Raw genomic sequence first — 20,279 nt, 5'->3', positions numbered from 1 at the left:
CCCTCCCCGCGCCCCGCCCGGCTCGGCCCGGCTCGGCTCGCCGCCAGGCACCGCCGGCCCATTCCGGGCAGCGCGGCCGCCCCCTCCCGCTCCCATTCATGCTCTTTCCTTCTAAGAAGAGGTGAGTCCCCGGCCAGCCCGGGGGCCGCGGCCCCCTGCCCGCTCCGCCTTCCCCGCCCCGGGGCGCACGGCAGCGGGCGGGGGGCGGCACGGCACGGGGGGGGTCCGCACCCCCGGGCTGCTCCGGGGCGCGGGGACCCCGAGAGTCGCTGCGGGACCCCCCGACCCCGCGGCAGCCCCCGGGACCTGCCCCCGGTGGGCGGCGGCGGGGTGCCCGGCCCGGCCGCCCAACGCCCGGTGCCCCGCAGCCTCCCGGGGGGCGCGAGCCCCTTGGGGAGGGGGCCGCGGCGGCCCGGCGGATCGGGTGTCTGCGCCTCGCCGAGGTTATTTCAAGCACCACATTCCAGGCCGCTGCTGGCCTCGCTTGCACTTCCCAGCAGACCTGCAGGGAAGAAAACCACCCTCGCTTTGCACGCCTGGGAACAACCGGGGTGACCCCCCCCGGCTGGGGCCCGGGGGCTCCGAGGGGCCGCCCAGCTCGCCTGGCCCGCAGCCCCCCTCCCACCCCCGCGCCCGCTGCCAGCGCTGCCCGGCACCCCCGGGGCTCCGGGCGGCCGCGGCGCCTGTCTGCGGAGCCGGCCGCGGCCTGCGGGGAGCCGCGGCGAGGCCGAGCGGCCAGGGCCCTTGTCCCCCCTGGCCGGGAGCCCCGAGGCCGGTCCCCGGGGGTGTCCTCGTCGCCTCGGCCCGCCTCGGGCCTGGCAGGCGGCGGTGCCGGCGCCCCGGGGGAGGGCAGCGCCCGGGCCGGCGGGGGGCTGCGAGCCCGGCGGAGAGCAGGACCGAGCCCCCTCCCGCCCGGCCCCCCGAGGCAGGCTTCCCGTTTTCGTTTGGGTATCGTCAGTTTGGACCCCGAAAACAAAACAGGCTTTGTCCGTGGGTTTTATTTTAAATAGTTTAATTTGCCCTGGAGGAGCTGCCGCCGCTGCCGCTGCCAGTCAGGAATAAACAGCAGAGGAGCAGTTCTGGGAAGTGAGGCTGCGGTGAACCAGCTGGGCTGAAATGCAAACGAGCTCTGGAGCCCTGCCTGGGGCGGGCGCGGTGAAACACGAGGCGGGGAGGGGCGGGGAGGCTCCGATCCGGCCCGAGCCCCGCGACGGCGCCTCCCCGGTGCGGGACGGGGCGGGGGCGGCCCCGAGCCCCCTGCCCAGCCGTGGGGGGCTCTCCCGGGGCCCCTCCTCGCCCGGCCGGGCCCGGGGCAGCCGCGGGGCGAGGGGGGCGGTGGCGGGGGGAGACGCTCCCCGCGCAGTCCCGGGCCCGGGGGGACCCCGCCGGGACGGGGGGGGGGGGGGGGGGGGTGGCAGCCGCAAGGCCCCGTGCGCCGCGGGGGGGAACCGGGCACGGCTCTGGGGCGTGCGGCCGCTGCCCGTAGGGATCACGCAGCCTGCGGGCTACGGGGCCGGGGCTGGAGCCGGGGCTGAGGGGGGAGAACGAGGGGTACGGGGGGGGGGGGTCCGGGCCGCCCGCTGAGCCCCGGGGCTGGGGGCAACCGGCACGGCGCGGGCGCCCCGGAAGCGGAAGCGCGTCCCGGGCGCGTCGCCATGGCAGCGGGCGGAAGCGGAAGGCGCGCGGGGCTGATGGCGGCGGCGGCGGGGGGCGCGGCGCTGTGGCGGCGGCTGTCGGCCTGGCTGCCGCGGGGCCGCCTGGGCCTGGCCGCGCTGCTCGGCCGCCTCTCCGACCGCCTGTCCCGCGGCCGCGACCGCCGCGCCCGCAGGTAAGGAGCCCGGCCCGCGGGGGTCGGTTCCCGTTACCGTCGCTCCGGGCCGCGCCCGGGCCCGATCGCGGCTGCTGGGCCGCGAAGCCCCGCGCGTCTGTGCGTGACGTGACCGCCCGGTCCGAGCCGCAGCCGTGAGCGGCCCCCCCCCGGAGCCGACCTCCCCCGGCCTCCCCGTGCCTCCCGGGCACCGAACGGGGCTTGGGGGGAGCACCGGGCGCGGGGGAGGCCCTGCCCTGCCCTGCTCTGCCCTGCCCTGCCCTGCCCGCTGCCAGCCCTTCGCGTGCCGAGCCGAGCCGGGGGCAGCGGCCGCTCCCGGTCCTGCCGCCGCCGCGCTCCCCCCGCAGCCCCGCGCCGTGCTCCTGACAGCGCCCTGGGTCGTGCTGTCGCTGCCCTCGGGAGCGGGGCAGCAAAGAGTAAAGTCATGGTAAAGCCAAGCCGTTAACGCGCGGAGGTGGCTGTATTTCTGCGGAACCGCGTCCTGGGCTCAGAACTGATCAGACGGAACGCTTCGAAGGCGTCCTAAATAAAGAGGGGTCTTTGGCATCCTTGGGCATCGCTCTTACTGCTCGTGGTGAGAGAGCAGCGGAAGGGCTCTGTTTTGTTTCAGCGAGGGCAGCCTGGTACAACCATCTCCGTGGGTTAAACGTGTTTTTGTGAGGGGGGCACCTCTGGTGTCACAGCACACCTTGACTCCTTTTTCCTGCGGGTAGCAGACGTGCGGCGGTCACGCTCGCTGTTGTCCCAGAGCTCTGTGTTTGCCCGACGTCTGCTGCTTCCCCTTGGTAAGCCAAGGAGGTAGTTTTCAAACTTCTATTTTGGTTTCATCGGTGTTTCTTAGCGTACAAATTACTGAACTGAGCCCTGGAAAGACGCGACTGAATTCAAAGGCGAACGCTGCGTGGATCCCCCTGCGGTGACTTAGTGTGGGTGAAAGGACAGCGCCGGATCCTGCAGTTTCACTTCACCTCTGGTTCTGCAGATGAGGTTTTACAGAGAATAAGAGTGTTTCAGCTCCATCATGAGTTTGTACCAAAACCACAGCTTTTAAAAATAGAACGTGCAAAAAAAATCCCTCGTTTATATTTAGGGTCAGCTTCTTATGTAGAAAAGATCTGAGGTGGTTCCTTTTAGTTCTGTTTTCTCTTTCCGGTTAACGCGATGATGTGGAATCCGCGGGAAGGGTTTCCCCCCCGCCACCGGTTTCTGTTTCTCTGAAAGCTTTCTTTGTTGAAGTATGGAATTTTGATGATTTCTTCATAATATTACACGGTTTCTATTGTCGTGTACTGCTGGAGGATTGTGTTATACTTAGGTAGGTGCTTGAGCTTTTTGCAGTCACTCGTGGGTAGAAGTTGCAGCGTTGGTGAATGGTTGTTGTGCCGTTGTGGCTGCTGGCTGGAGCGAAATACTGATTTCCGTGATAACTGGAGGAGTCTTGGGTGTGCAACAGTAAATAAGTTCAAACAGTTCTGTCTTGGATTAAAAGCTCAAACAGAGTAGATATCTCGAAAGCACAGAGGGAGTTTGATTGGTGGGTGTCAGTACACGCACAGAATTAATCTGCCGGCTGTAAGCAAGCAGTGCTGGTGAGGCACATCGGTGTTGCTCCTTCAGCAGCGCTGGGGAAGGCGATCCCGAGGAGCCCACGAGCCGAGTGTTGGCCTGGTGGAGCGAGGGCGTGGGTGAGCCTGCGCTTCTCGTCGTCCTCGCCAGGAAAGGGCTTGGAATCCTGGTTTAGGAAGGTGGGTTCTCGGCCGCCACAGTGCCTTCTGCGAGTGCAGTTGGCCAGCTTTGGCCAGTGGAGGAACAAGGAAAAGAGCTATTTTTTCTTGCTGATTAATTATTGTCATATAATGCCATTAAAAAATTGCTACCGTTACCTCAGTGGGAATAATCGTAGGGAACATAATTTGTAATCTGCAGGGCGAGGCTATAGTCCTGAGTTTGTTACTGCTCTGTGAGCTGTGTGCTTTATTGTTTTTACGGAGAGCGCGTGGGGATGCTAATCTGAATTCAGGTACCTCGGGCGTCCTCGCTGCGTTCGCCACGATAAAGTGCTGGTGGGTCCCTGGGCCCGTATGTGGCCGGTGCCTTGAGACATGGGCTGAGCAAGGTCCCAGTCAAGTTCTGTAAAAATGGACTTGTGTGGGCTTAAAAAACAGCATTTCTTGTATTCCTTTTCTGCTTTGAAAAAAGAATTTTTTTTTTTTCCTCCATCTCCTGTGGGAATTTCTGTTGTTAACGGCTGAACTTAGTAATCTGTAAAACTTATGGGTGTCCAGTCTGAGCCTGGTCCCCACGATCTGTTGAAAGACACCATCCCAGGAATTCTTGCACAAACTGACTCAGACTTTTGTTGCAATGAACAGTCGGTGACAAACTAGTGGATTTTCCAGGAAACACAACTACAAAGTGTCTGGCTTCTGCGTAAGGGTACTCGGAAACCTCGTGAAGATCCAGTGTTTTATCATGAAGCAGTTGGGTGAAATCATCTTCCTGGAATCTGTGGTCATTTGGGCTTTGGATTATGGTAAAACCTAAAAGTTCCTCCTAACAAATTCTGGTAAAGGTCGTTATCAGGTTTCTCCTTGGTTTGTGGTGATGGCAGAATGCGCCGGGGTGGGCCGCAGGCTGGTGGTTGCCTCCTGGCCCCGCGGGACCTGGCGTTCCTCCGGGACGAGGCGGCCGCCCCCGTGCTGGCCCGATCGAAGCCGGACTCTTGCAAGGAGGTTTTGCAGTCCCAGATACTTTCTGTCGGGTTTGGGGAGGCAGTTCGGTCACTTGCTCTTCGATTCCTGGACCTCATGGGAGTTGTTGCTGCTAATTGTGCTGAAATGTGGTTTGTCATGTGGCAGGCTCCTACCAGGGGTTATTGTACGACGCGATGATCTTGCATGCATGCTAAGTCTCCAGAGAAGGAAAACCACCGTTTCCTTCTTACCGTCCCCCTAAGCAGGACTCTTAGCAGTAAGTTGGTTTCTTCAAGTGACTTCAAGAAGAAATTTCAGAACAAACTTCGTTGCTTTGAAGAACGAGCTTCCTGCTGGCGCCCCTACTTCCCTGTTACTTTGAAGTCTGTGGAAGAAGTGGTGACCTTCCTTTAGTGCTGGGGCAGCGTGCAAGCGGCACAGCTGAGGAGGGCTACCTCGTGCTTCTCCGCTGTGCTTCTCAGAGCGCGCCCCAGGACCCCTTGCCTTGTAGCCCTCGAGACGCGCTGCCCTGTGAGCCGTGTTCTGGTGCTGTGGCTTCGCTGCTTTTGCTAGGGCTGCGTTCAGGCACTTCGCATGTTCAGGATCTTCTTTTGGACAAGTCTGAGGGCTTGAGGCTTGTTTGTTTGTTTCATTAAGGAACTTTTAGAGTAGTGTGATCCGTTTTAAAACATCTTTACTTGAAATAGCAACAAGTAATCCTTAGCCCAGCTGAGAGCTAAGCTAGAAATAGAAGTGGCTGTTGACCGTGGCAAAACTGCCACGTGTGATTGCGGGATAGCCGGTAGCCACAGCAGCACCACCAGACTCCTGATTGTGGGTGTCTGGAAGAGCCGGCAGCTCAGCCTCGTAAGCTTCTAGCCCCTGCTCTCTCCTGTTTCCCCGTTCTGGTGAATAAGCTGTTTCCCCCTACCTCCCCTGCCAGTTAGGGGCAGGAGCCGATGATGTTAAGATCTGGTCCGTCACCTTTTGTGTATGTTTTCTATCCTAGATTTGGTTTTGATGGATCTACTGCAAGTATGGGAAGGGCACTGCTTCTCGTGTGAGCCCTTCTGATGCCTTGGCCCTGCTTGTGGCTCTTCCTTTACCTCCTTGGAGGCTGTTTGTGGGAAGCGAAGGCTCTGTCACACAGAATTCCTCCACCTCTCTTTTCACAGATCGTCATGGCTCCTCCTAGCCCCGCTGCTCACCCCTCCTGTCCCTGTGGTCACCGCCCCGCCGTGTTCCCTGTGTCCGGAAGGAGCACACAGGTTCCAGTGGATCCGGAACCTGGTGCCAGAGTTTGGGATCTCCAGCTCTCACGTCAAGGTGCTTTCGTCCCCGGCTGAATTCTATGAACTCTTGAAGGTCAGTTGCGGGTTCCGAGCACGAACGGTTTTTGGGAACTGCCATGGTTACGGGCAGTCACAGGCAAGTTGGTGGGAAGGAGCACCTGCAGCTTATTAATGCAGCCTTCTGCTTGAAACACGATTGTTGTCAACACTAGATCAGGTCGGCCAGGCTTTGTCTAGCTGAGTCTTGAAAACATCGAGGGCAGAGATTCCACCCCTCAGTAACCAGTTCCAGTGTTGGGCCGTCTTAGTCATTTAAATTTTTTTTTTTGGTGTCCAACCTGAACTTCCCAAAGCACTGTTTGTGGCTGCTATATAGATATAAAAATATTGATATGACTATAACTACAAAGAAGAATTTGCCTCTGTTGTCTTTGTAACTGCTCTTCGAGTCGTTGTAAGCTGCTGTTAGGTGACTCCTCGCCTTCTCTTTGCAACACTAAACAAGCACAGCTCCCTCAGTCCCTCCCAAAGGTCTCTGCTCGTTACCGTGCGAGTCCTGTAACGCTGCATCTCGCAGGTAAGTAGCAGGACTGAGGGGAGAATTCCAGCTCAATTGCTTGAGTCTTTTCACAGCGTGTATTTAAAGCAAGTTCAAGTAACTGAAACATGATTTAGATGGCCACAGTAAGCTGTTGGAGAGCAAGGCTTGGGTGGGCCCTGAAGGCAGCGTGAGAGTCAGCAGCAGCTTCTACCCTGTGCGGCATCAGCAGTGAGCAGACGTGGAAAGAGGAGAGCTCCGTTAGCAAAGGTCTCCTTTCACCCCCAGGTGGAACAAGCGAGTGCTCGGTACAAAGCCCGGATGTGTGTGGCTGGGCAGGCTGGGACACCGCTCGCTGCCAGCTAAAGCATCGTCGCTTAGGAGTCTGTGGATCTTGAGGAAGGCGTTAACTTGTTCAGAAGCAAAACTTTGAAAACTTTAGGGTCGCGGAATAACGCAACAAGCAACTTGAGGTTGGGAAAGACCTCTGGAGGTCTAATCCCTCCCACAGAAAGGAACAGCTTTGAATTTAGATCCAGCTAGGTTCTGGCTAGTTCACAGGGCGGGATACGGAGAACTAAAGCAGTTGCAGAATGAAAACTGGGATTGCCAGTGTGATAGTGATACATTCCAAAGCTTGCGGCTGGGGCTGTGTAACTGCTCTTGTGTTTAATAGTTTTAAGTGCAGGAATGCGTTCCTCAGCTTTCCAAAAAGCATTTCAGTTTTTGGATGCAGCAGTGATGCTGATCTTGCTCTGGAAAGACCCGTGTGTTGTACGTCTTTGCTGTCAGTGTGTTATTATTTCCGTGGTTACAAGACAAGGCAGACAATGTCATGATTTGGCAAAGTGCTTCTCCTCAGGGGGAACTACAGCTTTACCGTGGTTTAAATTGTTAGCTCCTAGTGATCACAGCGATCGAGGATGAGCCTGAATTTATTTTCTGCTCCTCTCAGGTGCAGATAAAAACAGCCAAGCAGCGAGTGGTGATGGCGTCACTATACCTGGGAACAGGACTCCTCGAACAGGAGCTGGTGAGTGTGGAAATGGATTGGGAAGGGGTGGAAGTGAATGCAGAAAGAAAATGCCTAGCCTTGCAAAAACATTTACATACATTTTCTCCTCTCCTTGAGAGCTTTCTCAGGGTTCCTGGCTGTATTTGTGTCCTTGTACTTGGGATGGAGAAGGGAGGTGTACGCAGTTTGTTCTAAGCCTAGTGCAGAGCCATGTAACCAGTGAATGTTTTCACGGGGTAATGAGCCTGGATGTTTCAGACTGCTAGAGGTTACGGGCATAGTGTTCAAAGGGTATTTGAAGAACTGTGGGATCATGAGTGATTTTTTTCCTTGCCATTTTTCTTGAGCACGATTAAAGTTGTATACATGTAGTGTTGTGTTTTATCCCGCAATGCAGAATACGGATGCATTGCTAGCTCTTTGCATTTAAGACAGAGGTCAGTTTTGCTTCATGTTGTTTACCTTTTCTGTTTCCTGTCCTTCCCTCTAGAAACAAAAGCATTCCCTAAGTCCTTTAGGGAGAAGTCTGACCTTGGCCAAATTCTTACATTTGAAATCAGATTCCGTAGCAGGGTAAAGGTGGACGGAGTCCTGAACAGCGTTTTGTGCCTGGCTTTGTCTGGGCTTGCACACAGGGTTTGAATTTGCATGTGACAAACAGCCTCATGGTTAAGGAATAAAACTGCCTCTGTGTCGTTTGTGAACTCCTACCAAGGTTTTCCTTTGGTAACACAAATCTGCAGTTTGGGAATGACGTTGGAACTTTTTCTGCTAAAATTAATTGCTGTTCAGAGGCCTGAATGTATGCATGTGGAATTGATGCCCTTTCCTATGTTGCTCTAGGCTGATAGAGTAGGTTGCCAGTCTGACAGATGCAAAGTCTAAACTAGCAGTGTTTTGCATGACTGGGAAAGACTTACAGTAGGGTATGGAAACTTTCGTGACCACTGACCTCCTGGTTTCTGAACACTTTCCTTATAAAGCTTCGTTTGCTTTCTGTAATGAGTAGTGCAATCTCTCTCTGCAGGTGGATTGCTTAGAAGAAACACTGGAGAAATCATTGCAAGCAAAAGAATCACCAGACCTCAGAGTTTCCATTCTTCTTGACTACACCAGGGGGTCTCGAGGTAGGTATTATGACACTCTGCTTTCTTCAAAGGCTTGTTTTATAGCTGGGCTGGACGTGCTGTCATTTCTAAGAGAGAGGCTGCCTTGGCTGATTGGACCTGCAGGCTTAAATCCCATGCGTTTCAAAACCTGTCCTCTTGTATACCAGTAACTACATATTCCCAGAAAATCTTCAAGGGGAGCAGCTTTTTTTAAGAAAACAGGTGCCAGAAAATCACTGGGCCAGACTGTGCTCTGTGCAACTTGTTCTTTCTTGCTCGTTCAGTTCACTTGTCAGTACATTTGCCCTTATCTATCATGCTCTTTCTTATTTTCATTTTTAAAGGATAGTGGGGGAATTGTTGGAAGTAGCAGTACGCTTAACCTCTTGTGGTGACTCCTTGTAGCATGTGTTATTAGTGTTGGGTGTGGGACAGTGTCAGTCCTGCCCAGTAATCATTTGCAAGGCCCATTCATCAACAAACATACAGTTCTGGATATTGATTTTGATATTGACATAAGTGTCAATGAAAGTGATTTAAAAAAAACAAATAAGAGAAAAAGAAAAAGTTCAGCACCTGCAGATGAGGCAGGAGCTCATTCTGTAAGCAGCTCCTAGCTGAGGAGTAGCGCCGTGTCATGATGTATTCCCTGCATGGTGTGACCCCGTGCGTGTGTCACTCCCGTGTCTCCCAGGCAGGAAGAACTCTCGAACAATGCTAATTCCGTTGCTGCAGCGATTCCCTGAACGAGTCCGTGTTTCCCTCTTCCATACCCCAAACCTGCGTGGACTTCTCAGGCTCCTGATTCCGGAGCGTTTTAATGAGACCATTGGACTGCAGCACATCAAGGTCTATCTCTTTGATGATAATGTGATCCTGAGCGGGTGAGTCCTTTCCTCTCCAGGCCTTTCTATGATTCATTTAGCTGAGGTTTTGATGCAAGGTATGCATACCACCAGTATTGTCTGAACTTCAGTATTTGCCTCTGGGTTTTTCTGTAACGATCATAGCAATGCTCTTCTGGTACGGGAGAGCAACCATAGGTCTGTCACATGAGATTCTCATAAGAAAGACAGCCTTTCTCAAAAAAACAAAACAAAACAAAAAAATCTTCAAGATTCAAAAGGAAATGGCCAGTTTGTGCTTTAGTCTTGTTACATGTGGAGTGTGATCTGCAACTTAAGCTGGGGCATTCAGGATCACATGCGTATGCTCTGTTCTGGAACTCAGCTCTCCTTTTTCTCTCCTAGTGCAAACCTGAGTGATTTGTACTTCACCAATCGTCAGGACCGCTATGTTCTCCTGCAGGACTCTCCTGAGATTGCAGACTTCTTCACGGAGCTAGTGGATGCAATTGGAGATGTGTCTCTGCAATTACAGCAGGATGATACAGTCCAGATGATGGAGGGGATGGTACACCCCTACCAAGGTAGGAGGGAGTCTTCCTGTCTGGTTGGATGATAAGATCCAGAGGAGAGGAGTCACAGCCAGTATTTTATCTAAGGAGGATGTGAACTCTATCTATTTGTGAACTGTTGAGTGTCTGAGCACTGTTCACGGACTGTGGGGGATCCCATTTCTGTGCCATCCATTATCAAAAACAAGGTTGCTAGAGTTGCACCTGAATCTATCAGGGTGTTCGTAGCACAGTTCCTAGCTGTCTTTAAAACACCAGTTTCTCAGACAGAGAGAAGAAAGTTGTTTGGTCTTTGTGTCAAAAAACTCCTTTTTGTTCTGATATTGATGTCCTGTCGTTAGCTTTTCCTGCTACATAGTAGGTGGTGCATAGCTCTGAACTATTAGGTCTTAAATGCGATCTGTCCTGGTTTTGCTGCAGGAGACAAGGTGGCTTACTGTGAGACAGCAAATCGAAGAGTCATGGAAGTGATCAACTCTGCCAGGACACGACAAGAACTCCTTCACGCAAAGACTTTCCACAGCAGCCAGCAAAGCAACTCCGCGTTATCCCAGCAAGGCTCTCAAGCGTCTGGGGGTCTGAAACCAGAACCTGACACCTGGATTTATCCCTTAATCCAAATGAAACCTTTTGGGATTCAAATAGACGAGATGGTCACAGAGACGCTGCTGACAGAGGCTGAACGGGACGCCAGGATATACCTCACCACTGGCTACTTCAACCTGACGCAGGCTTACATGGACCTCATTCTGGGCACTAGGGCAGAGTATCGGATTCTTCTGGCCTCGCCAGAGGTGAATGGCTTTTTTGGTGCCAAAGGGGTGGCAGGCGCCATCCCTGCTGCCTATGTTTACATAGAACACCAGTTTTACAGTGAGGTCTGCTACCTTCACCAAGAGGAGAGGGTCCAGCTGCAGGAGTACTCTAGGGCTGGGTGGACTTTCCATGCCAAAGGTAAGATGCCCATTTCCCAAGGGGACTCATTCAGAAAGCATGTGAGCCTTTCCATACACTTGGAGTGTGCGACTAGCGAGGGGCTGGCTGGGCGCTGAGTCTAGATTTAACCTCCAGATTACTCATCCAAGGCTCGAACACTTTGCTTGCACAAACCTGAGTGTTTGGATCACTCAGGAGACAACTATGCAAAGTCATGTCTTGCCTCTGGATTTCCAGTTTAAATATAGTCGCAGGGGCTGTACAACAGTTGTCCTCACGGCAACAGTAAGATACTGTCTTGATGCACAACGTGATGTGAAACAAAAGGAGGCATCTCTATGGATATTTATGGTCGCAGAAGCAGTTGTGATTCAGTTTCTTGTATCCCTGTTGACAGTTTCAGCAAAAAGAAGCGCTGACTGTGTCAGGGACCCCAGTGCCGTGGGAGTGCGCTGGCGGTGGCTCCCCAGTGGTCCTGGATGCCGGGTTCTCGTGGCAGCAGGTCTTTGTGGGGATGACCCAGGTGTGAAGGGATTTGCACCAGCTCCCGCTTACAGCATGTGGGAAAGTGCAGCGTAGTAAGTGTGCTGCTGTGCCTTCTGAGAGCTGGGGGCAGCTGGAGGGGAAGTAACTGAGAAACGAATATTGTTTAACAAATGCAGTTAATTTAAAAATAAAAAAAATCTGCCATCATAGTCTTCTGTGGAGGACCCCACTTTCTTTCTTGCTTGACAGAAAGGGCATAACATTCGCAAGCCCAGCACCGCCTTGACCAGAGCGTGAATATTTTCCCTTGACTGGTTGTTGCTGGTTCTCTCTAAATTTTCCTTTCAGAAAATCCAGACGCTGACCCTCCTCTTCTACTGTGACACTGTAGCAAACACTTGACTACTCAGTAGTAGATTTTACTAATGCAAATAGTTTGGGAAGTCTGCTGAAGCAGGGATATCTTCTTAGGAAGTCTGGCGCGTGTGACTTTACCAGTGTCTAGCTTCTTACGGTCGTCCCGTTCCGAGGCACGCCAGTGCAGCACCTCACAAAATGACTCGGAGTCACGGTTGAGCGCGGCCCTCAGCTCAGCTGAGACATCTGTGCCGCGTGCCTCAGCGCCTTTGTTACCCTAATCTTCGGCAGGCAGAGCTCCGCTGCTGTGTGTCACTTCCTGCGATGGCTCACGGTCCCCCAGGACAGCTCGGTTCCTGTAAGCGGTACCAATCTGGCACTCATTAACATGCAAGTTTCCACAGCCGGCTCGGCAGCGTGCTGAGGGGCATTCTCATTGTTTGCAGCCTGCGTCTGATGGGAACGGTGGAAGGATGCATCCCCGGAGCCAGCGCAGGCCTGTTCCAGGGGCCATGGCCGGTAGTTCATCTGGGTTTGTTTGTTTAAGGAGATTAGCTGTTAGCGATTGTGGGAATGCCTCTATCTGCCCTGCTTCCTGCAGCGCTGTTCGGAAGAAGGTTCAGAGGTGGCAGGGAGAGAAAGCTGCTGATTCGGCCTTCTCTTGTCTAAAGAAAATAAACGAGTGTTACTGGGCTGCCTATATATAGAAACTACAAATCTTCCCGACGAGTGCCGTGCCTCGACAGCAGTGACACCGGCACCTCGGGTGCCCTAAAACCCCTGTCGCAGTCCGGGGGCTCCGCTGAGGAGGTGCCTGCCTGGCTGGGAAGTCGTGTGTGATCTGCCTTCCAGGAAGCACGTGCTCAAGGGCTCTGTGGTTTGCAGGTTCCTCCTCTTGCCGGGCACTGCTGGCTCCGAGTGGGACTTTGTGGTTTGGCATAGATTGAGCACGGGCTGCTTCTCCAGGCTACCAGAGTGCACCACCTGCCTGGCAGCCAGCCCCTGCTTGGCCGGGCTGTGCCCCGTCGGGGGGAGCGACGCGAGGCTCAGGGGCTTGGCAGGAGGGGCAGGCTCGGGTGCTGCCGCCCCGTGCCTGTTCCCGCTGTGGAGCGCAGGAAGGGGCAGCTTGGAGCTCCCTGCTCTGGCCCGCTCTGCCCTTCGGCCCGCGTTCGATTCCGTTTCCTTCTGCAGGAGTCATGCAGCGTGTGAGAGAGGACGGGGCAGAAGGGGGAAACGGGGCGAACCTGGGGACAGAGGAGAGGCACCTGGAGCTTGGCTGCTGGGAGAGAGTACGTCTGCAGCGGCACAGGGTGCCTGTTGCTGCCGCCTCCTCGGGCTGAGGCGAAGGCCACCCTCCAGTCAGCCTCCTGTGGGAGGAACGTCTAGCTGATGCGCACCTAATGCGGTCCTGCTGCGACTGGTGTTCTGCAAACCCCTCCAACTCCTCCCGAAGCCTTTTGTATCCCCAAGCGCAGCTTCCTGCACCACGCGCTCCTGTGGGGTTGTGACTGGCCTGAGGTCTGTTGGGTGCGAGTGCAGCTCCAGCAGCCCAGCTCAGAGCAGCGCGTGGCTGCCGTGCGCGTGTGGGTAGGAAATGCAAGCCTTGGCAATGGGAGAAGCTTTCCTGGGTGTGATGCCATGAAATGGACCCGCAGAAGCGTGGACCCGCCGGTCTCCAGCAGCGCTTCTGGGTGCGGTGCTGCAGGTGAGGCAGGCCTGTCCCTTGGGATTAGGGTCCCTTCCACAAAAGCGTCAGGTGACAGAGTGCAGGGCAGGTGGCTGTTTGCTCCGAGATAAACCTGCATTACTGCTATTGAGCGGCGGCTGGGAAACGGCTCTTCCTCTTTCTGGAAAGGTGAGTCACTGTTTGAGCAGATCCTGCCAGGTGGCCATAAAGCTAGAGACACAGGAAAGGCTTTAGGGCTGCCGCGGGGCCGCTTAGGAAGAGCGTGGCAGCGCGCTGCTCGTGGCTGCTGCCCAGCACGCCTCTGGCCGGCCGTGGGGAGCCTGCTGCTGCCGCCGGGCTCGGGCACCGGGCGGCCGCTGCAGCCGCTGCCTTTGGTGGCAGAGACGGCCGAAAACCTGTGCCGTCTGGTGACCCCGGCCTCCTCGCCTGGTGGGCTCTGCGACCCTCTGTGGCTGGGGGGTGGCCGGGGGGTGGCCAGGGGACGCGGCGGCAGCTCAGGGCCGTGAGGCGCAACTGAAAGCGGCCGCGGAGCTGCCGAGTGCGTGACGTGGGGGCGGGGAGGAGGTTACAGGAACCAGCGGTGAATCGGCAGCTTCTTACTCAAGGCGTTCTTGGAACTGCTCTGGGGTTGAGTTAGGAAACCTGCTTCTATTTTAAGGACTAGGTGGTTTTTTGGCTACGGTTTCTTTGTTGTAGTCCTTGTGTGACTTGCAGTAGGGATAGGGCATCTGTCAGGGACCTGCCGGGGGCTTTGCCGAGCGCCCGTGCGCTCCAGGGGAGAGCAAATGCTCCCTGCGTCTGTTTGTGGGCAGAGCGTGGCTGCGGAGCTGGCCCTTGGCAGCAGCTGTGGCTCCCCCGTGGCACCCCCAGCTGCTCTTTGCCGCCACGCTCAGCTCTGTGCTTGACAAACCGTCCCGGGTTGTCTCGTGCTTGCGCTTGCCTTTGTACTGGTAAAGCTGTGTGTAAACTGCAGGGGTGGGTGGACCTGGGAGTCTTCATCCTGGCAAGAACCGAATTCATCTTCTGGTTGCTCCTCAGGAAGTGAGTGGGTGTAATAATTCGCACTTCTCTTACTAGTGTTTATTTCATGCGAATTCACCTGTCAGAGCGGGGAGATGCCTCTTCACACCGCTGTCTTGTGAGGTCTCGGGAAAGGGGTTACTCACTGTGCAACTGCTCTGCTTCCAGTTCTGAACTGACTGCTTCAGTGCCGGCGTGTCTGCGTGGTGCTCTGGCGCGTGATGCTGGCTTTCCTTTCCCTGCTGCAGAGAACTGACAAGTTGTTTGCCTTATTTCAGTGTTTCGGAGATGTCATGGTGCAAAACGACCTCTGACTTAATGACGGTGACTCATTCTGAATTATTTTTGAGGCCCCCCTTGCAGTGCATTTATGTTCTTAAGAATGGGTCCCTGGGGTGGCACCGAGGGTGCCACAGCCCCCTGTAAAGGGCACGCAAGGTTGGGCAATGCGAGCCGTGCAGGTGTCCCCCAGGGTTCGCACTAAGCTCTACAAGAGCTAGCTCTGCACACTTGACCAGCTACAAGGAAGCGTGTTTTTGACAACTCGCTTCGTGTCGTGGTCATTTATAGTTACTGTAAATCTAACATCTTTAATTCATTTCTTCTAAGTGAAGCAATTGTTTGAGGCTACCCCAGTCATTTCCTTTGTCTGCCACGCTTCCTTTCTTCTCCTGTTTTTCCTGCAGGCCTCTGGCTGTACCTGGCAGGAAGCAACCTTCCCTGCCTAACGCTGATTGGCTCTCCGAATTTTGGGTATCGATCGGTTCATCGTGATTTGGAAGCTCAGGTTGCGATAGTGACAGAAAATAAAGCTTTGCAGCAGCAACTCCATCAGGTAAGTGGCTGTTCAGGGGGAGGTAGCGTGCATGCTGTGCTTCTTGGTCACAGAGGGAACGCTGATGACGCAGTCGCAATAAAAACCTACAGCCACAATAATTCAAACCCTTCTTGAGCATAGGAAGTCTCAAGGAGCTGTCAGTTAAGTGACTATTGATGAGATGCCTGCTACAAGCGCCTGTTTCTGGGAAGTGGAGGCCATAAATGGGCAAGAACATGTGTCCCCAGTGAACTCGAGTATCAGAGCGCTCAGGCGCTGGATGCTGAGGCACGGCATTTGGGGAGGATCACGCAGCACGTTCTTGGGCCTTATCCCCCAATATTTGGGCATTGCCAAGGTAGCACCGTGCTCTGGGGTGATGAGGTCAGGCCCGTCTTAACCACCAGTCTCACACCTGTGGAGGACTTTGCTTCTCAGGCATTTGGGAAGTCCTTTGCAGGAACATAAATGCCAAGCAGTTAGCTTTTGGGTGGCTGCCCACAGGCTATGGAGGTGAACAAGGGCAGGGGATCTTAGTGTAGTTTCTGCAATAAGAGCGTTTCTGGGCTGGTTGTGCTGCCCCTGAAGTTATGTGCTGCAGCTCCCCGTGTTGACACAAGCATTTTTCAGTGGTTTAACATTCAGTGCGCCAGGTTTTTCTGTTTTCATTAGGCAGCTTAGACTGTTAAGCACTCTTCTCTAACCGCTGTCAGTCTTGACTCTGAATCTTCTGCTGGAGCTGACATTGTCCCACACAATTCCTCATGTAGTACTCTGCTACAAAGCGTATTGGCTTTTGTTGCCTTTGTGTGTGACTTAAGGATCTGAAAAATGTATTGTAATAAGCTGAGTCTTGGCATAAGAAGGCACAGTTGTCTTCAAGATCAATGGGAATTGCCCTATTGCATCAGGGCTCTTCCACAGAATGAGTCAGAGTATATCTAATCAAAAACAATTCTATTACTGGAAGAGTTGCCTGAATATTTCAATTCATATCTTGCCTCTACTTGTTTCTAATGGAAGGAGAGAATCAATGAAAATATGACAAAGGAATTTTTCTCAAACAGTGCTGCAGTGATCTAATTTAAAGGGCTTTAAATGATTCCCGTTTGCTGGAAGCTGATTTTGAGATTGGCTGTCTGTTTACTGTTCTGTGACCATTGTTTAGAAGACTTAATTTTATGCCAAGGTGATAAAGCCTCTAATGGAGTGTTGTGTTTCTTTCTCTGTGCAAAGTATAACTCTATTCAGCACCCTAGCTGAAGTGACATTTCAGCTATATGAACAAACTGAATACTTAGCTTTTCCAGTGGCTGGTTTTCAAGGAATCCTGACATGTAAAAAAGTGTGTTCTGGGCTTTTCTATTAGACATTTCTTTTTTGAGCGTTTAAGCTTTCAGTCTTCTTAATAATAACCTTCTAAATAATAACTGAGCTTTTAATATTGCAGCTGATGTGCACTAGCTGCTTCTGAATACTTAACTTGTATGTGCCATGAAATCACTTTGGCTATGTAGCATTCAGTTTGAAATCTCACCAAGGATTTTTAAAATGGGGAAAAATTGAGTGCTCTGGGTATCTCACTGAATGAACTGAGTATTTTGTTAAAGTCTCTGAATTTCAGTTCATATAACTGGTCTCATTTCCAGTGATCGGATTACCTCACTGTATCAGATGGCCATGGCACAGAATCTTCATTGCAGGGTTGATCATAGCATTTTGAGCATTTTGGGTTTCTAAAATTAAACTGATTTGGCACACAAATGTCTTATGTCTGTTACTGGTTCATCTTTCTGGTGCTCCTTTCCAATGCTTAGGTCCTGCTTCTGTGTTCCACTCTGAATTTTAACAGCACGGTGTTCTTTCTGTTGTTTGTGACAGTTTAACTAGTCAAAAAAAAAGAAAAAAGATTAAGAACAGATTTACAGGAGCTGGTCTGCTCTTGTTTGCCTGCAAATCTAGAAACCTAACTACCTTTGATAAGAAAACCACTTCTACCTTTGATCAAGCAGCTGCTTTCACGTGCAACTCGAGCATGTATCATCATCATGATGGTTCATTTCCTTCTTCAGCAGTATTGTGTACACACTGAAGAAGCCTAAGTGTTTCTGGTAATTTAGTTGAAATCATGACTGCATATTCATTTGAAAACACAGAGCTTGAGCCGTGTCTAGAAAGAGCTGCGTAAGCCAGTCTCTTGAGATTATGATAGAGTTTCCTTTTCTGGCAATTACAGCAAGGGATTTAGGATTCTTCTGAAACTGAAGGTTAGCTCTCTTGCAACTGTAGGGCACAAAAAGGCAAAGTGTTCTCCCTTTGCTCTTGGTAGAGTTTAAAGTGCTAATTCTCGATGGTCAGTTACTTGGCTCGATGATAGTCATCAAAAGGTGGAGTAATGTGGCAGACGGGTTTGAAGGACAGATCCTGTGCTAACTCCTTGGTGGTTTGGTTGCTCTGTGAGTTGTACTGCATGGAATGAGACTCCTGTGTTCAGGCTTGTGGGAGAAATGATGCATCCTTTTGGCAGGATCCATGGCCAGTTTTACCTGAGAACTGCCTTTTCTTAAAGGTCATTATATTAAAATTGAACACTTAGAATTTACTGGGATGGTGTTTCTTTCCCTGTACAGGAGCAAGAGCAGCTTTACCTCTGCTCAGGCGTAGTCTCATCATCAACATTTGAGCAGCCAAATCGGTATGTGAAGCTGTGGGTGAAGCTAGTAACGCCTCTGATCAAGAATTTCTTTTGAAAGAAGAAAAGTTGCTGCTTTGGGTGAGTTTTCTGCCGTTCTTATGGGGAATTTATATGATACTGACTGTGGTTTATTAGTGCAGTAGACTTTTACATGTGGAAGAAATGGATGATGGAAATACACAGATGTGGAAAAAAAAAATCATGCGTCTCTTTTCTCCTGAGTTACTCATCACTTTGACTAGAATCACCTATAAAAATTGCTGGAAGCTTTGTGCAGCCGTATTTTAGAACCAGTTGTTCAGATGTTTAACGGGATGGAAGGTGATGTTTAATGGGTGATCAAACAAATAGCTGTGAAGAGAGAGCTCTGAGAAGGAAAGGAGTCTAGGTGGTTGCAAGCCATTGTTCCATTTGGCTTGCTTCAGTGCCCTGGCTCTCAAGCAGCACTTTATCAAAAACCACCACTTGAAAACCGGTATCTGTCATAAGAAACTCTACGGGTTGTAAGAGTAGTCTCCACTTGATAGCAGTTACAGCACTATTTTTATTGATACTTTGCTAAAATAGTGTTGTTACAATCAAATTCATAGTTACACAACTTTGTTAGTATTATTTTTTGGCAAGTAAAAGCGTCTGCTTTTTTCCATGGTCATTCAGTTTTAGATCTGCAAGAGCAGAGCAACAGCAGCAAGGATCCACTTGGCAGCTTTTTCTTTTGTCTTTAGGTTAAAGGTCCAGACATAGGTGGGACCTCGCATCCGTGTCTTATAGACAGGACATTCATAGACGTTCTTGGTGTCCATGCGGTCCACAGGGATGGCTCTGATGAAGATGACTGGCATCATCGGCGTCAACTCCTTCAGCCGAGCATCTGTGATAACCCCAGACGGGATGTCCCATCGAGCGCCTGCAATATTACAAAATCATTGTGGTACCAGCTACTCAAAGGCCTTTTCACTTAGAGGTGGCTGCTTTCGTAACTGTTAATGGGTGGGAAGGAATTTTTCTAGCAGCACAGTTCAGGGATAAAGTGTGCAGGTTGGGTAACTGTGGCTTAGTAGTCGTTAGGGCTAACGTTATCATCTCGCTGTGACTCATGAATGCATTTTGCCTTGCTGTGTGTGGGATGTCTAAATAAGTCGTGCCCCCACCCATCCCTTCAGCACAGGTTTGCATGGAAGGTGCATAGCTGAAGGTAGAACTTGGCCATGGTGGGGAACTACCATAAGCTGTCTGGTGTGCTCTGTGCCCTTGTTTAAGTTGACCCTTTTGGTGCTCAGCTAATACTACCATCTCATTCCCTCTCATTTTTTTAACAGTATTTTAGGTTCTGAGTTTCCTGATTTGTCTTATTCACACATTATATAGCAGGGTAATATATTTGTTCACTAGAAACGTGTAGCTTCAAACAACCCAGTCCTCAGGTTCATACTATGCAGTCTGCATTTCCAGAAAAAAAATTCTGGTTTGTGAAGCTCTGCTCGTAAACTGGATGGGTGCTGCCCTCAGCTGGCGTGTGTCGGACACTAGCACGGATAAAGGCTCCGCTGCTTGGAGCTTTTGCAAAAGCTGTACAAATAAAAATTTAGTAAGTTATAGAGTATTAACGCCTGCTCTGTTTGCAGTAATTTTTTAGGCTGACCTGGGATTTCTCTGTGCCTGAAACACCTCATAAAGGATGCAGTCTTTTACCTTCCATGAATAATCCATGTACATAGGAGCCTTCTCTGGGTGGAGCTGTCATATCCTCACGGTTTTTCTTGGTCACTTCCACTGAAAGGCACATCTTGTCCAGTGGCCATTCATTTTTTCTGGCCATGGACTGCATGATAGCAGTGAGGAAAGACTGGGGATTGAAGAATCCTGCCAGCCACACTGTCGCAGGCAGCACAAAGTCCGTTGTCCAGACTTCTAGTTCCTGGAAAATAAAACAGCAAAGTCCTTTAGAGTGAAGCATGGCCTTTGGACAGTGGAGTACTGCTTTGACGTAACAAAGATGTGCCTAATGCACAAGCTTCAGGTAATGGGTGGACTAGGATGGAGTGGTCTTCGATGGGTAAATATCAGATTGCACTGCAGCAATTAAACTTCAGCTGTTAATTTGGGTTGCAGGAGATACTGCTGCTATTTCTTTTTAACAAGGCCACGCTTTAAATACATGGTTTTATTAAACATTTTTTCTTCTGGGACTTAAAGTTACTATTGGGATATTTAATGTTCTTTTAAAGCAGCGATATATGCTAATGGTGGGCCTTTTCAAACTTCTGCTCTCATTCTTGGGGTAACAGTCCATTTCAGATACTTCAAACTGCTTAAATTAATGCTGAAAAATAAAACAGTTAACCACTGCATACGCTGATGGAAGTGATTCCTGGTCTTCTGTGGTATC

At 51.9% G+C, this 20,279-nt stretch overlaps 2 protein-coding genes across 6 annotated transcripts in view; one reads left to right on the top strand and one right to left on the bottom strand.

Moving 5' to 3' along the window:
- Window positions 1-66: 66 nt before the first annotated feature.
- PGS1 (phosphatidylglycerophosphate synthase 1) lies at window positions 67-20,241 on the top strand. Of its 5 annotated transcripts, XM_050714412.1 has the most exons (11): window positions 1,187-1,224; window positions 5,531-5,581; window positions 5,697-5,886; window positions 7,307-7,384; window positions 8,394-8,493; window positions 9,170-9,359; window positions 9,726-9,904; window positions 10,313-10,846; window positions 15,065-15,213; window positions 17,826-17,968; window positions 18,616-20,241. In XM_050714412.1, exons 2-10 carry the CDS (start codon window positions 5,559-5,561, stop codon window positions 17,943-17,945), a joined length of 1,563 nt encoding a protein of 520 aa, XP_050570369.1. In that variant the 5' UTR covers window positions 1,187-1,224; window positions 5,531-5,558; the 3' UTR covers window positions 17,946-17,968; window positions 18,616-20,241. The 5 variants fall into 5 exon arrangements, with proteins under 5 accessions (XP_050570370.1, XP_050570369.1, XP_035424546.1 ...); XM_050714413.1 differs by lacking the exons at window positions 1,187-1,224; window positions 5,531-5,581 and adding an exon at window positions 67-121; XM_035568653.2 differs by lacking the exons at window positions 1,187-1,224; window positions 5,531-5,581 and adding an exon at window positions 1,674-1,828.
- Window positions 18,411-20,279, bottom strand: part of DNAH17 (dynein axonemal heavy chain 17) — a 36,925-nt gene continuing 35,056 nt past the window's right edge. The window contains exons 79-80 of the mRNA XM_035568652.1: window positions 19,583-19,808; window positions 18,411-18,797 (exon numbers count right to left, since the gene is read on the bottom strand). Of these exons, the coding sequence (XP_035424545.1) occupies window positions 18,550-18,797; window positions 19,583-19,808 (474 nt within the window). The 3' untranslated portion in view covers window positions 18,411-18,549. The remainder of the gene's footprint in view (window positions 18,798-19,582; window positions 19,809-20,279) is intronic.

This window comes from Cygnus atratus, chromosome 18, assembly GCF_013377495.2.
Source record: "Cygnus atratus isolate AKBS03 ecotype Queensland, Australia chromosome 18, CAtr_DNAZoo_HiC_assembly, whole genome shotgun sequence".
NCBI classification, from domain to species: domain Eukaryota; kingdom Metazoa; phylum Chordata; class Aves; order Anseriformes; family Anatidae; genus Cygnus; species Cygnus atratus.
This window is presented reverse-complemented; position numbering and strand designations above follow the sequence as displayed.

What these genes read in the sequence shown, in the direction of transcription:
- PGS1 (XM_035568653.2), top strand. Translation starts at nt 1,692, where the DNA reads ATGGCGGCGGCGGCGGGGGGCGCGGCGCTGTGGCGGCGGCTGTCGGCC. An exon ending in AATTCTATGAACTCTTGAAG is followed by an intron (nt 5,887 to 7,306) that starts GTCAGTTGCGGG and finishes TGCTCCTCTCAG; the next exon opens with GTGCAGATAAAAACAGCCAA. An exon ending in GATAATGTGATCCTGAGCGG is followed by an intron (nt 9,360 to 9,725) that starts GTGAGTCCTTTC and finishes TTTCTCTCCTAG; the next exon opens with TGCAAACCTGAGTGATTTGT.